The sequence below is a fragment of the Mustela erminea genome, chromosome 13 (genome assembly GCF_009829155.1).
Source record: "Mustela erminea isolate mMusErm1 chromosome 13, mMusErm1.Pri, whole genome shotgun sequence".
In the NCBI taxonomy this organism is placed as follows: Eukaryota; Metazoa; Chordata; class Mammalia; order Carnivora; family Mustelidae; genus Mustela; species Mustela erminea.
In genome coordinates, this window is record NC_045626.1 from 52,674,610 (window position 1) to 52,690,424 (window position 15,815).

General features: G+C 42.5%; 1 protein-coding gene across 10 annotated transcripts in view; it reads right to left on the minus strand.

Annotated features, from left to right (window-relative positions):
• DLGAP1 (DLG associated protein 1) overlaps positions 1-15,815 on the minus strand; it is an 876,459-nt gene that overhangs the window by 21,580 nt on the left and 839,064 nt on the right. For all 10 annotated transcript variants that reach the window (XM_032311577.1, XM_032311574.1, XM_032311575.1 and 7 more), the window contains one exon: positions 7,231-7,652. In XM_032311577.1, the coding sequence (XP_032167468.1) occupies positions 7,231-7,652 (422 nt within the window). The remainder of the gene's footprint in view (positions 1-7,230; positions 7,653-15,815) is intronic.

Here is a 15,815-nt window from a genome sequence, read left to right on the forward strand (position 1 = left end):
GTGGAATTAATCTGCCTCCTGCACACGCTCTAGGTTTATCAGTTCATTTCAGATAAAGCCTGAAAATTCCGCATATAAGTTGTCCACAATTCAGGAGGCAAAGATACATTTCCCAGCACAATCGACCAGTATTTCATCCTAGGGCCCCTGAAACCTGAGCCTCTGTTTTTCACCCGCATTGCTAGACTGCATTCCTAGTTAGGAGCATTTGGTTCCATCTGGCCGTTTCATTCCCGGTCAGATAATACCAGACGTATCTATGTAACATACAAGCCACTGTCAAATAGCACTGAGCCATCTCCCCGAGACAGCTGTTTCATACAAGGGTTTCATTGTCTGAGGAAAGCTTGTATCATTTTACTTCAAGTGCTGGGGGAACAAGCATTCTGTCAAAGGCCAGGGTTTGGAGGAAACCTCACTCACTGCAGACTTTCATTATTTGGTTACCAAGCCAAAACTCTCCTAACGACTGTTAGGGATGAACATTTAAAACAAGAACTGAAGCCCTTGTCCCACTTTTATTTTATCAGGGCACATAATAGCTCCACACACCCAGAGAATGTATAGTTACACTTTGCAAAGATCACGCGTGAATGTATAGTTACACTTTGCAAAGATCACGCGGTGTTACCAGGTGACCACAAATGCCCTTCTCATTCTGCCCCTTGTTCCGCACATTTAACAGCTTCAGGTAAACCCGGAAAGTGTCTTCCAGTCCCAGAGTGCCAAAAACAATATTCCTAGGAAGCAGCTATCAGAGTCAGGGCAATGGTATCATACAATAGTTGATAACCTAATAATTATTTAAAATTGGATGGCTCCTTTCCTTTTTAACGCTCTAGACAAGAAAGATCAGTGCAACCGTCCCACAGCCTAAATATGGACCTCAAGCTCCCACTGAGCGCATAGTTTCTGTTCCTAGCTTCTTTTTTATCCCCCACCAATACTGTGTATTTCAAAATCAGGAAGACAGTGAGCAGAATACCTTACATTCTTATAAGCATGATAAATAACTATGAACAAGATCCTAGAGTGTTAGAATGTTTGTTCCACTACTTTCAGCTGCTGCAGAGGGTTTTTTTGGAGGGGGGCAGGATTTTTCGCGTGTGGTAAAATAGATATCAGGATCTACCATTTCAACCAGGTTGAAGTGTACATTTCAGAGGCATTGAGTGCATTCAACATTTTTGAATATTTAAGAACTGGGATAGTTCTAGTGTCCCTCCCCCCCAAAATAAATTAAGCAAGTATAGTCCGAATCTTCCTTTCTCAGGGTGCCTGGGTGGTACAGGTGGTCTCAGCTTTCCGCTCAGGTCATAATCCCAGAGTCCTGGGATGGAGTCCAGCATCGGGCTCCCCGCTCAGCGGGGAGTCGATTGTTCCTCTCCCTCTGCCTCTCACTGCCCACCCTGCTCGTGCTCTCTCTTGCAAACTGTCTCTTAAATAAATAAAATCTTAAAATTTTTTTTTCCTTTCTCTCACTCTAAACTACTTTTCCTTCCCTAAGGATTTTGAAGACTATCTATCCTGGAAGGGATCTGTCAAGGAGTGTTTCTGGTGTACATATTTTTTTTTTAAGCTGGTTACTCAGACGTTGGCAGTGCCTACCAGACAGGATTGCCCACCCCCCTTTTTTTAAATAAAAAAAAAGAAAAGGCTAAATTAGAGAATGAATAAAACAAAGGCCCTCTACAGCTCCAGGCCCAGTTATCAGAACAGAATTGTGGTTGCCAAGGAGCCAGGGACAGATATGTATGGAGAGCTTTAGAGGACAGCACCAAGTGACACACAGAGTATTATTATCTTGTCAACTGTTATTCATGTTGTATCTGTTCCATCAGACACTTCTGTGTTCTGTGACCTTGGACAAGATACTGCCAGAGAGCTGTTTTGAGGGCAAATAAAACACCTGTCAAAGTCTCCAGCCCACTGCCGGGGGTATTGTAAGGACAAGATAAATATTCTCTCCTGTGCTTCTAGTCTCCCTTCTTCCCATTCAGGGTGGCTACGGCTCTCTGGTCAAACCTTCACTGATCCGAGTTTGCCTCATTTGAAACTGGCAACTCTTGGCCCTGGAAAGTTTGGGCTGGGAAGTTACCTCTGTGCTATTTAGAATTCTGGAATGCTGGTAGATTGAAGCTCTTGGGGATGAAGGATAAAGCTTTCAAGTGCTTGTTGAATGGAATCATGTCCTAAGAGCTGAATGGGACATAGAAGGGTCATCTAGATTATTCGGCTGACCGACACAGAAGTCCTTTCTACCATTTCTGGGGCAGGTGCTCGTGTCTCTGTCACATCCTTGCTTCAGAAGAGCTCATCACCAAACCAGGGAAGCCCCCTTTCTACTTTTGACAACAAAAACTGCTAGTTACTTATTGAGTATTCTGTAGCTCCTGAAAAGGAAACATTTTGCAAGATGAAATACTTTTGTAAAACCGAATTTCGAAAATATTTCCAGTACTCAAATATATATTCACTGATCCCCTGCTATGTACCAGGAACCATCAGAGAGAGGGGCAGTGGATATAAAGATGAGTGAGGTAAGAATAATTTCTGTCCTCAGAGAGCTCATTTTTCAGTGGAAGACAGAGATACATAGACTACTATAAAATTATGTTGGAAATAGTTGATAGACAAATGTACAGGCTATTATGGAATCACCAGGGAGACACACCCAATTCAGCCTGAGGGGAGGCATTCTGCAAACTTCCGGAAGGTGAGGCACAAGCTGAGACTTGAAGGAAGAGTCATATTTTCTAGGCTGGATGGGTGTATATGAATAGATGTTACTAATTTGAATCAGTTTTGTACATTTAAAAAAGCATACATAAAGAGCATTTACATCTAAACTTTGTGTTAGCTGTTTGATCTATAGTTATTTGAAAAAATTAATTTGAACTTTTCACTACAAACCATTGGGTTTTAAACTGTATCGTAGAAACCCTAGGATCTTTTCTGAGGTCAGGGGAGAGGATGGGGGAGGTTATTAGGGGCAGTAGAGGCTGAGCAGACAGAACTCAGACAAGACAGCTTCACGGTTCTTCCTTCCTCCCTTCCTTTCCCCCTTCCTTCCTTCTTTCCTTCCTTCCTTCCTAGATTTTATTTATTTATTTAACAGAGAGAGGGGCAGGGAGATATAAGCAGGGGGAGTGGGAAAGGGAGAAGCAGGCTTTCCACAGGGCAGGAGCCAGATGCAGGGCTCAATCCCAGGACCCTGGGATCATGACCTGAGCCAAAGGCAGCCGCTCAGCGACTGAGCCACCCAGGCGCCCCTTCACTGTTCTTTCTGTTATATTTATTGGTGTTGTGTGTAAATTATTTTTAATTAGAAAAGAGGGTTCTGATATTAAAATATGTTTCAGGGGCACCTGGGTGGCTCAGTGGGTTAAGCCGCTGCCTTCGGCTCAGGTCATAATCTCAGGGTCCTGGGATCGAGTCCCACATCTGGCTCTCTGCTCAGCAGGGAGCCTGCTTCCTCCTCTCTCTCTCTGCCTGCCTCTCTGCCTACTTGTGATCTCTCTCTGTCAAATAAATAAATAAAATCTTTTTAAAGAAATATATGTTTCAAACTACCAAGTAAGACCAATGCCCCAGTGAAGCAGGTTTCATTGCATACTTGCCATCTAAGACTGATTTATTTAGTTCAGTACTTTTAAAGCAAAGTACTAAAAAATACTCCCACCCCTAGTTATCTTTGCCTGTTCTTCAGCCATGACCATTGCACCTCCCCCTGCAGGCAACAACCCTGTAAAATAAAGTGGTAGATCTGAGAAAATGTATCACTACTCTGAAGAAAATGTTCTTCAGGTGTATAGCTTATTAATAGTGGAAACTTCATGCACAAAGACAGCAGTTATTATTCTTTAGAACAAATCTTGTTATAGCAAAATACCTTCATGTGGGATATATTTGTTAAGTCCTCTTCATAAATCAATATTTTAAGTAACATGTGAAGTAAAATTCCACAGCTGTGAATGAATGGGTTGCTCCTCCATGTTCATTACCTTGCAACTTTTCTAATAGTGTAATTTCAAAATACAAAAATACTTCTCTTCCATCCCAAGCACAAGATGAGAACCCGATTTTCTGACAAAATTTTCACCTTTCAAATACATGCGTTTGTGTCAAAACACATTAACTTGTTTTCATAGCTCCTTTAGCATCACAGAAGATTTTCCTAAATCTTTATACAATAACTATCTTCATACATCATTGTAAAGCTGAGTTGAGAGAAGTAGATATAGTCTTAGATGGGGGGAAAAAAACCAAAACACCCAATAGATTAAAAGAAAACAGATGAGCAGCTTTCCTGGATCCTATTGGAAGCCAACCAGGAACCTAGAATGAGTCCCAAATTACTGAGTTGAAGTTATTGGAATCTGAAAATTAGCTTGTTCTGTTGAGCAGAGGCTGCTGCTTCTTAGACACGCATTTTTTCTAGGAAAATCTAATAAGCTTTGGGTATACCCACAAGAAGAAAGGAAAATAAGAAGATGTAACTGCTAAGACTTCTTACTGAAAATTACCCTATCCGTTGCTGCTGGGTGGTGCCTCCTTCACCTGTCACCAGGGCAAAAGCTAATTCTGCTTGTGGATTAACACTCAGGTGACCTTGTAGTGGCACCAATTCTTAGGGGCAAGTGTCAAGGAGATTTACTTTTCCACTGCTAAGTTGTTTGCATTTATAACATGAAAGGACAAAAGGAACGTTACAGAAACCTACTTATGGATTTTCTGACCTGTTCATAAAGACAACACATAACACTGGCTAGTCGATAGGGTTCAGTCAGGAGGAATGAATGCACGGAAGAGCTGAGCTCAAGACACAGCAAGGAAATTCCACAACCTGCTAATTGTTTTTTTCCCAGACTCCGTTTTCATAAAAATACTTCCTTTGTGGAAAACTCACTGTCCCTCGACATACTTGGTTTGGTTCATTTAGTAAGTCTATTTAATATCATTTAACATAGGTGCAGGGTCTAATTATTAGGAAATTATTATTTTCTAAATATTTATTTATTTATTTATTTTGAAAAAGATTTTATTTATTTATTTGACAGATAGAGATCACAAGTAGGCAGAGAGGCAGGCAGAGAGGCAGGCAGAGAGGAGGAAGCAGGCTCCCTGTGGAGCAGAGAGCCCGATGTGGGGCTCAATCCCAGGACTCTGGGATCATGACGTGAGCCGAAGGCAGGGGCTTTAACCCACTGAGCCACCCAGGCGCCCCTTAAATTTTTATTTTTTAAAAATTTTACTTATTTGACAGAGAGAGAGAGAGCACAAGCAGGGAGAGCAGGAGAGAGGAAGGGAAAAGCAGACTCCCCGCTGAGCAGGGAGCTCAATCCCAGGATCCAGAGATCATGACCTGGGCCCAAGGCAGACACTTAACCATCTGAGTCACCCAGGTGCTCCATAATTACTAAGAAATTATTAATATTTTTATTAGGGATGATGATATATGATGATTATGTTAAAAAAAAATCCTTAACAGTGGATACATAGTAAAGTGCCATGACGCATGCCTTGGACTTTCTTCAAGATAACGTGGCAAAAATGACAGGAGAGGGAAGATAAGAAAAGGAGACTGGCCAGTTGTGATGGGTGACAGGTACATGGAGGTTCACTGTACTAAACCCTATACTTTTGTGCGTGTTTTAAATTTTTTATGAGAAAAAGTTAAATGATCTAAAAATAGGCCCCTTGGGGTGCCTGGGTAGCTTCCTCCTTAAGCATCTGCCTTCGGCTGAAGTCATGATCCCAATGTCCAGGGGTCAAACTCTGAGTTGGGCTCCCTGCTCTGCAAAAAGCCTGCTTTCTCCTTCTCCCACTCCCCCGCTATGTTCTCTCTCTCTTGCTATGTCTCTCTCTGTCAAATAAATACATAAAATCTTAAAAAAATAATAAAATAAAAATTTAAAAAATTTTAAAAAATGTTAAAAATAGGCCGCAAAAGCCGCATCATGACAATACTCTTCTAGGTGGTTCCCATGCAAAAATGAAGACAGGCTTAAATGCCTACCCCTAAATACCTAAATTTCTTTGATTCAAAAATATCATCAGTTGGAAGATCCACCATTCATTTAATAATAGTTTTTCAGATGGGGCGCCTAGGGGGCTCAGTGGGCTAAACCTCTGCCTTTGGCTCAGGTCATGGTCTGGGGGTTCTGGGATCAAGCTCCACATCCGGCTCTCTGCTCAGCAGGGAGACTGCTTCCCCCTATCTCTCTGCCTGCCTCTCTGCCTACTTGTGATCTCTCTCTCAAATAAATAAATAAATAAAATCTTTTTTTTTTTAAAAAGGTTTTTCAGAGAAAACAAACACACAGCATTAAAATACACACTGATTACAAACTATATCCCAATTTCAGAATTGTTGAAAATGTGAAAAACATGCCTCAGAATTGAGGTAACCTGGTCATGTTGTTGTCAATGACTTATTTATTTATTCATTTTTAAAGTAAGCTCTATATCCAATCTGGGGCTTGAACTCACAACCCTGAGATCAAGAGTCCCAACCTCCACCAACTAAGCCAGGCAGCCAACAGTCTGCCAGCCAGTCAGCTACCTATTGTTGTCAGTTGTTAATAGGAATTATTGTTGTGTTAAAAAGCAATTATTTTCAATAACGGTGTGCCAGGCCTCAGTTATTTATCTTACTTATTCATCATATTTTATCACTTATTTTAACCCCGCCAAGTTGAAATTTGTGTTAATTCATTTAGTGGCTGAAGGTTTGCCTCCCTGAAACCCAGGAGAGAAACTGCATGCTAAAAACGGGTTTGTGAATTTTAATAACCGTGGTCTCTACTGGCCTATGCGTTATTGGCCTTGTTCTACTACTTGGACGGGTGCATGGGACATTTAATTCCCTGGGAATCAGCAACCCTCCAGAAACCTCTCCGGAAAGAGGAACCGCTGTAGAACGGTGGGGCCATCCTCACGTTGAGCTTGGTCCTCTTCAGAGAAGAAAGGATCTAGAGCTAGCAGGCACCGGGCTAGAGCTAGCTAACGCTCTGCCCAGTGGTTCTCCTTTCCCTGGGCGGCGCAGGGGGCGGATGGTCTCGCAGCCGGAACAGCTCCGCGGTCCGCACCCCCAGTCGCGGCAGGGGGTGTGGAACCGCAGCCAGACCAGCGAACCTGGCAGGAGAGGAACCACGACGTCTACAGATGCCGCGTCAGCCCAGCCCGGAAGCGCCGTGTACGCAGGCGTGCACGGCGGCCATTACTTACTGTCTTCCGGCAGGTTGTTTTCCCGCTCTTCTCTCTCCATCTGCTGGCACCACCCTTCCATGCGGTCCCGCTCGGCCTGGAGAAGCTTCAGAAACCAGTGGCCGTCCCGGTGGCACACTGACCTTTGGACAGCCTCCAGGGGATCTTCAGTGATCGAGTCAATCCAGGGATCCGGGGGAGGCAGAATCGAAGGGTCAAAATCCGCATCAAAGTCATCGTCGGCAGCGCAGGCGTGGTAGTGGTTTCCTGAGCCCTGAATGCTGACCGTGGAGGTGCTGGCGTCCCGGGAGAACTGTCTGGCCATTGGGCCGGGGCACGAATTGTCCTCTATAGACTCCAGAGAGTTTTCCAGATTATCGTGGAAGTCCAGGTCGGCCTGTACTGCTGTTGTCACACTGTTGGATCGAGTGAACCTGCGGAAGCTTGGAGGAATAGAGAAAGCAGAGTTAGTTCAAGGCTGTTTCTCGAAGCAAAAGCATTGCTACTTTTCCTGGTGAGTGTGACCATAGGCAGCCTCATCCTCTCAGCCTGGGGAGGTAGGCCCTTGATACAAACTTATCAGTTGCCTTAGCTTTAATATGCAGAACACAGATCTCTCATCTTTATTCAATGCCATATTAAAGCATATTTAGGCAGATTTTAGAAGCAGAACAATGTGTACAACTATTGACGCTAATATTACGTCCCATATCCAACCGTCCCATATCCAGCCTCCTTCTCAAGTCCGGGGTGGCTTGAATTCTGGTAGTCAGGTTGCTGAGGTGGTAAGGAAACCAATTCAATTCTATCTTAGCATAATTTGCTTAGAAATTGGAGAAACAAAACCAACCCAACCTGGCCCAAGCCATATGTAAGTCCTGCATAATCACATTTTTTTCCAGGGACAGCTCTTACGAAGTAAGACTTTCTGAAAGCAGACTAAATGTCATGAGGTTCCTCTTTTACTTTTCTTTTTTTCTTTTTTTTTTTTTTTTTTGGTTAAGATTTTATTTATTTATTTGACACAGAGAGAGATAGATCACAGTAGGCAGAGAGGCAGGCAGAGAGAGAAGGGGAAGCAGGCTCCCCGCAGAGAGCCCAATGCCAGGCACCATCCCAGGACCCTGAGATCATGACCTGAGCCTAAGGCAGAGCTTAACCCACTGAGCCACCCAGGCGCCCCTCTTTTTCTTTTTTTAACCAAAGAATATATTAGGAGATATAAGGTTTGTTCATATCATTGGTGATATTAACAGATTATTTGTCTAAGGGGGTGCTTGCCAGATTACTCTTCTGTAAAGTTACTATTTTCCTCTTTGTAATTAATAAGAATCTTCTGGAGAGGGACTTTTCAAACTTTGCAAATATCTAGCTCTTCATTATACTTTCACCATTAATTTTAGCATCCATGGATGATTCTTATCAGCAACCATTATTATTTATTTCTATATCTGTCCAACTTTGTGCATTTACATGTATATTATAAATAATCAGTTCAATTAACACCTCTGGTATCTCTGATGCCCTTTCTCAAGTAGGCATGCGGCATAGTTCTCTTCACAGTTGATCCCGTTGAAGTTCCCTCTCTAGGCAAAGCGCCCTGCCATCCCCAGACTAAAGGAGGAACTTACACCATTCTGACACAACAGTTTAAACAGAACTTCATGGATCCCTTGGCAAAATCCTGTCTGAAGAGTTCAGGAAATGTGGAATGCCTTATAAATCTGTCTTTGAGGGGCGCCTGGGTGGCTCGGTGGGTTAAAGCCTCTGCCTTCGGCTCAGGTCATGATCCCAGGACTCCCAGGGTCCTGGGATCGAGCCCCGCATCGGGCTCTCTGCTCAGTGGGGAGCCTGCTTCTCCCTCTCTCTCTGCCTGCTTCTCTGCCTACTTGTGATCTCTGTCTGTCAAATTAATAAATAAAATCTTTAAAAAAAAAAAATCTGTCTTTGAGGTTCCTCTTGAAATTAAAACACCTTGCCCCCGTAATAATTCTGTTCGAATAGGTCATTGTTATCATTTGGCACAAAGCCTCTGGGGCAAAACAGTTCACAGTTGTAGAGTTCTCTGGTACCATTCTCCTCTGCACCTTTAATTTCTCTTCCCACAGTTCTTGTACCAAGGTAATAAAAGACAGCTTGTTCACAGATTCAGTTTGAAAATTTTGTAAGGATATTCACGTAATCCATGTTTCTTTTTTTTTTTTTTTTTAGATTTTATTTATTTATTTCACAGATCACAAGTAGGCAGAGAGGCAGGCAGAGAGAGAGGAGAAAGCAGGCTCTCTGCAGAGCAGAGAGCCCGATGCGGGGCTCGATCCCAGAACCCTGGGATCTTGACCTGAGCTGAAGGCAGAGGCTTTAACCCACTGAGCCACCCAGGCGCCCCATGTAATCCATGTTTCTTAACCAGATGGTTCTATACATGTCTGGTTGACCCCTATAATGAAAGTGAGGGTATATGGAAGGTGGGAGGGGTGGGGAAGAACAGAGGAGTGGTGAATTCTTCCTCAGACAAAGGGCAAGGGAAAGGTGTGGGCCTGAAGTAATTTAAAACTCACACAAAAAACTTCATTGGCTCCTACAGCAGGGAGGCAACAATGATAGAGAATGTAAGTCCACTGAAGGAGGCATCATGTGCCTGTTACTCTACTCTGTACTTTTTTTTTTAAAGATTTTATTTATTTATTTGACAGAGAGAGATCACAGGTAGGAAGAGAGGCAGGCAGAGAGAGAGAGGAGGAAGCAGGCTCCCCGCTGAGCAGAGAGCCCGACGTGGGACTCGATCCCAGGACCCTGAGATCATGACCTGAGCCGAAGGCAGCGGCCCAACCCACTGAGCCACCCAGGCGCCCCCTACTTTTTTTAAAAAGGTAACTAACTTCCTGATCTAATATTTTACTTATTTTTCCTTGTGAAAAAATATACATGACATAAAATGTACTATTTTAACCATATTTTTAAGCGTATGGTTTGGTGGTGTTAAGTACATTCACAGTATTGTGCAACTACTACCACCACCACCCATCTCCAGAACTTTCTCATCTTTCTCAGTTGAAAGTCTGTACACATTCAACAGTTTGTCCCCTTCCTCCCAGCCTGTGGCAGTCACCACTCTACTTTCTGTCTCTAGGGAATTTGACTTCTCTAGGTCTCTCATAGAGGTGGCATCATGGTATTTGTCCTTTCTTTCTTTCTTTCTTTTTTTTTAAAGATTTTATTTATTTATTTGACAGAGATCATAAGTAGGCAGAGAGGCAGGCAGAGAGAGTGAGAGGGAAGCAGGCTGCCTGCTGAGCAGAGAGCCCCATGCAGGACTCGATCCCAGGACCCTGAGATCATGACCTGAGCCAAAGGCAGTGGCTTGACCTACTGAGCCACCCAGGTGTCCCGTATTTGTCCTTTCTTGATCAGCTTATTTCACCTAGTATAATGTCTTTAAGCTTCTTTCATGTTGTAGCATGTGTCAGAATTTCCTTCCTTTTTAACACTGAATAATACTCCATTTTATGTATATACCACATTTTGTTTATCCATTTGTGTGCAGATGGATACTTGGGTTTCTTCCACGTTTTGGCTATTTTGAATAATGCTTCTTTGCACATGGGTGTGCAGGTATCTTGTTGAGACCCTGTATTCCATTCTTTTTTTTAAGTTTTTATTTGAGACAGAGAGAACACAAGCAGGGGTGTGCAGACTGGCAGAGGGAAAAGCAGGCTCCCATTAGGGAGCCTGATGTGGTGCTCCATCCCAGGACCCTGGGATCATGACCTGAGCCAAAGGCAGATGCTTCACTGACTGAGCCACTCAGTACCCCCCTATCTTCCATTCTTTTGGGTGGAAATGCTGAAGAGAAATTACTGTATCATATGGTAATTCTATTTTTAATTTGTTGAGGGTCTACCCTACTGTTTTCCATACCGGCCATACCATTTTACATTCCCATCTGCAATGCACAAATGTTTGAATTTTTCCACATTCTTGCCAACACTTATTTTTTTACTTTTTGGTAGTAACCATCCTAATGTGTATGAGGTGGTACGTTTTCTTTACTGGCTCGTCATCATGCCATGTTAAGTTGGTTGATTTGCCAGTTGATTTTCTTTTCTTTTCTTTTTTTAAAGATTTTATTTATTTATTTGACCGACAGAGATCACAAGCAGGCAAAGAGGCAGGCAGAGAGAGGAGGAAGCAGGCTCCCTGTTGAGCAGAAGGTGTGATGCAAGACTGGATCCCAGGACCCTGAGACCATGACCTGAGCCGAAGGCAGAGGCTTTAAACCCACTGAGCCACCCAGGTGCCCCTGCCAATTGATTTTCAATTGTTTTGTATTCAATAGTGCCAGTCTTCCAGGACATTGCTCTAAACAATGTCAGACAACATTTAATAAGCCAGATTATGTCTTTTCTCTTAATTCTCCTGGGACACTTATTAAAGCCAATTAATACTAATGCTTTAGTCCATGAAAAAGAAAAAGTAACCAGAACAATACAGATAAGTAGTTACTTGTAAGACTGTGGAAATACTAGAAGTTACAAAAAGGTGAGAGTACAATCATCACAATAAATCCTTTTTTTCCCCTAGAAAATAAATATCAAGAAAAAAGGTGGCTGCACTCTTGATCTGTATTAGTTCTTAGGATGATCAAAATAAGCAAATATAGTACGATTCTGGTCACTCATTTCATGAAGATAGACCAGCCAAAAAAACCCTGGCCCATTTTATCATTCGCTCTTTTCAAGAAATTACTTTTGTTGAGGGTGTTTTACCTGGTCATTTTATAAGCTCTTTAACTCTAGAATGGGCCATACAAAAAAATTAATTAATTAAAAATTAAAAAAAAAAACACAGTATGAAAGCCTGAAAGCCATGTTACAAATGTCTTGTACCAGAGCAAAATAAAGAACAATTTTGCTAATGTGATTCTTCCAATAGCCCCTTACTCCTTGGCTGCAGTAGGCCTTTCCTGTGTCCTTCTCATTCTCTGCCCACCCCCCTCCAAATGTTAAATGTCATCTTCTGAAGCTCAGCTTTCTTTCCAGACACATATGTGTGAATTGGATGACTCTCCCTGCAACAGTTGACATTTTGGCTGTTCTACTAACACAAAATCTCAACTATGAAAACACTAGGCTTCACTCTCCAAGATCATATATTGCCAGGGGCGTTACATTTTCCAGACTGAAAGGAGTGCCTTATTTTCAATCAGTGGACTTGCCAGAGATAGAGTCTGTTCCACACACAAAACAGAGTGACCTCTCCTGGGCCTCTGTTTTTACCTACGCAAAACTGTACCACCAGCATTCCTGACAGAGGGCTCCTGGCTATGAATCTTGTAAAGTACCCACCTTCTTAAGAAAAATTACTTGGCAGTAGATTAATAGAAGTTTGCAGTTTAGTCACCCAGAAAGAAATAAAAGTTAAGTAAAATTAAAAAGGTTTGGGATTAAAAGCGGTGCCTTTGAACTCAGGCAGCCCTGTCCAGGCTGCGCTGTTTCTCTCAATTAAGTTCCTTAAGCAAGTGCTTTCTTCCACCCAGAGCTTTCAAAGAATGTTCTGCTCTACAAAACGCTTTATGTCTTTCAAGTGCAAAGTTCGCTCTGAGTGAAGAGTACAATCAAGTTGTTATTGCTGTTTTAAAACTCTGATAGGAACACAAAAGGAATCATTGGATTGCTTTCTGTATTTTTAAAAAGAATAGATCAGTTGCTGGTAGATGGTATAAACCTATAAACTGAAACCAGTGGCTTGCCTTTTCCAAATCCACAATCCCCAGGGTTGAAGCTTCTTTGGTACTTCATGCCCTGAAGGCACAGTGGGTAATAATTACAACTTCTGAAAAGGACAGGCCAATATTCTGGCCTAAGGAGCAGAAAACCATGAAATTTTATAAAGACTGGATCAACCAGTATGGGACACCATACCCTTTCTGTTTTGAACAGCAAGAGGAGAGTCATTTGGTAGCATTCACCTCTGCTGTTGCTTTGTGCTCCTGTTTTGTTTTGTTTTAATTTAAAATTTCATTTTGTGTAGGCTCTGTGCCCAATGTGGGGCTTGAACTCCCGGCCCTGAGATTAAGAGTTGCATGCTCTACCAGTGAGCCAGCTACGTGCTCCATGTGCCTCTTCTGTGAAACAAGTTTGTATGTGTAATTAGAGGATTTTCTGCCCGCCTCACGCATCCCTCCACGACTTTTCTGTAGAGGGCATTACAAATCCAACATATAGATGGTTAATCACAGAGGCCCTTCTCTTTCCCCCTGTCTGATGAGGCTACATTTAAACAAAGTTAAGGCATGAGCAAAAAAAACGACGTCCAGTCAGTATGTTTATAATGCCCATGCTTTGGCTTTGCAAGGCATTCAGCTGTGTGAGACCCAAGGCATAAACTTATCTTGAGGAGATGAACTTGGTCATTCTGTTACTGAACCCTCCAGCCCCTGGTTATCTTCTTCATCCCTCTTATTCACATAATAATGGTTGCTTTTCAGGGCTAACAGTGGTTTCAAAGGGAGAAACACTAGTTCTGTGCTGTGCTCTTTTTCTTTGTAGGAGGCTTTAGACATTCTTCAGTAAGCCTGCTGTCAAGGCTGACTAGATGTGGGATCTGAAAATGCTACTCTTCAAAAAGTGCAACCATCTGGGTATTTTATGAAATGGCACCCTTTAACTGATGCAAAAACCCAAGACATTTCATTATATAAAAGATAGATCAAAAGCAAGGTGTGGGGGTGAGAGGAGATTGAGATCCAGAATGAAAACTTTCTAAGAAAGATTCTCTTGTTCTTGTCAGATTAGCTTTGCAGTTAGAATAATGAATGGAGGAACCTAGGTGGGATGCAACCTTGGTCCCAAATGCAGGGGAAAGGGGCTCTCCTGCTCCCCATTCCTATATTGTCTGCACGGTCCGTGCAACAGATTGTAAAATGATCTTCAAACAAGCTTCCACTCATTATTCAAAAGCCATCAGGTTCATCCTTCTTTTACCTGAAGATCTCTTTAAGCAAAGGAAAAAGGAATAAATTTTCTACATAAAGACCCTGTTCTAGGTAATTGTAATGCAATTGCCAATTAAAGAAAGGGAAGGAGCAGACACTGATGACAGTGGGCTTGTTCTCCTTGGATCCCTTAGGAGAGGGCCCGACATATGGCCAGCTTCCTTAGGCCCTCTGGGTAGGTGCTAGTATCCTTGATGGGGTGTCACAATAGGAATCTTGGTTAGGAGTCTCAGCAAAACATCTTTGAGAACCGACAGTGACCCAGCAACCAGAGCATTAGGTCACTCCTTGACTGTTGACCCCAGGTAACTAACAAAAGCCTGAGAGGTCTCACCTATAATTCATTTTTATTGTTTTATTTTGGGGTCAAGTGGAGGCCAGAGGCTTGTGAGTTGGAAGATCATTATTCTTTTGCAAACTAAGTTATCTGTAAAAAACGTGAAAGGGAAGAAAGAAAGAGAGAGGGAGGGAGAGAAGCTGGAGAGACAGAAGTAAGGATGGAAGGAAAGAGGATGGGAGAGATGAAAGTAGAGAGAGGGAGGGGGACAGAGAGAAGAAAAAAGGAAAGGAGGAAAAAATGTATGAGGCATATCAGGAATTATGCCAAGTTTCAGGCTTTTACAGTTTGAAATGCATGAATGCCACACCTTTAAAACTCAGGTGTATTATAAGGATTATTTGGCTAGGTCATGGTATTGTTAACTTGGCAAAGAAAAGAAGTTATTTGCCAAATGTAATATTGAGGGTGGGTCCTAGGCTATACAGTACTCCCAAGAAAGCTGTAAGGAGTGGGAATTGATCCAAAGCTTCCAAGGTTGGCAAAGGGGGGATGTTTTTGATTGCCAGTGGTCTTTCTAACTCTGTGGTCCCTGAACTGGCTGCCAGAAGTTGTCTCAATTTTGGTTGCTGCTGCTGCTGCTTCTTCTTTTTCTCTTTTAAAGATTTTATTTATTTATTTATTTATTTCACAGAGAGAGTTAGTTCGCAGAGTGAGTTAGTAGGCAGAGAGGCAGGCAGAGAGAGGGGGAAGCAGGCTCCCAGCTGAGCAGAGAGCTGGATATGGGGCTGGATCCCAGGACCCTGAGATCATAACCTGAGCCGAAGGCAGAGGCTTAACACACTGAGCCACCCAGGTGCCCCTCAATTTTGGCTTCTTGTTTTCACATCTTACTTAGTTGAAAAGGCACAATTCACTACAAGCCCAAATGTTTATGTATTTAAGTCATTTATGATCAGAAAAAAGATCTCTTATAGTAGTTGATGTTATGCTAAAAGAGAAAACAATGCTAGCTTTGCACATGTTTGTTATGCCAAGTTATAAAGCCCTGAGCTTTAATGTGTGAAGCAAGGAAAAATTTTAAAACTTAAATTTTTTGGAAATAGAGATAATGTTGGTGAAAAAACAATAGTCTAGTTATCCTTATTCACAGAGGCATTTGTTTCCAGAAATGGGGAGCAACTTTGATAATAGCTTGAAGGGGCCTTCAGCACCTGTGACTCTGGTGTGTGCATTCACAAATGTGCCGAAATGGCAGGTGTCATTCACAACTACATTTTGACACCAGCGTTTTCCCCCTTAGCGTTAAAAGTGTCCCAACACTTTAGCATTTTA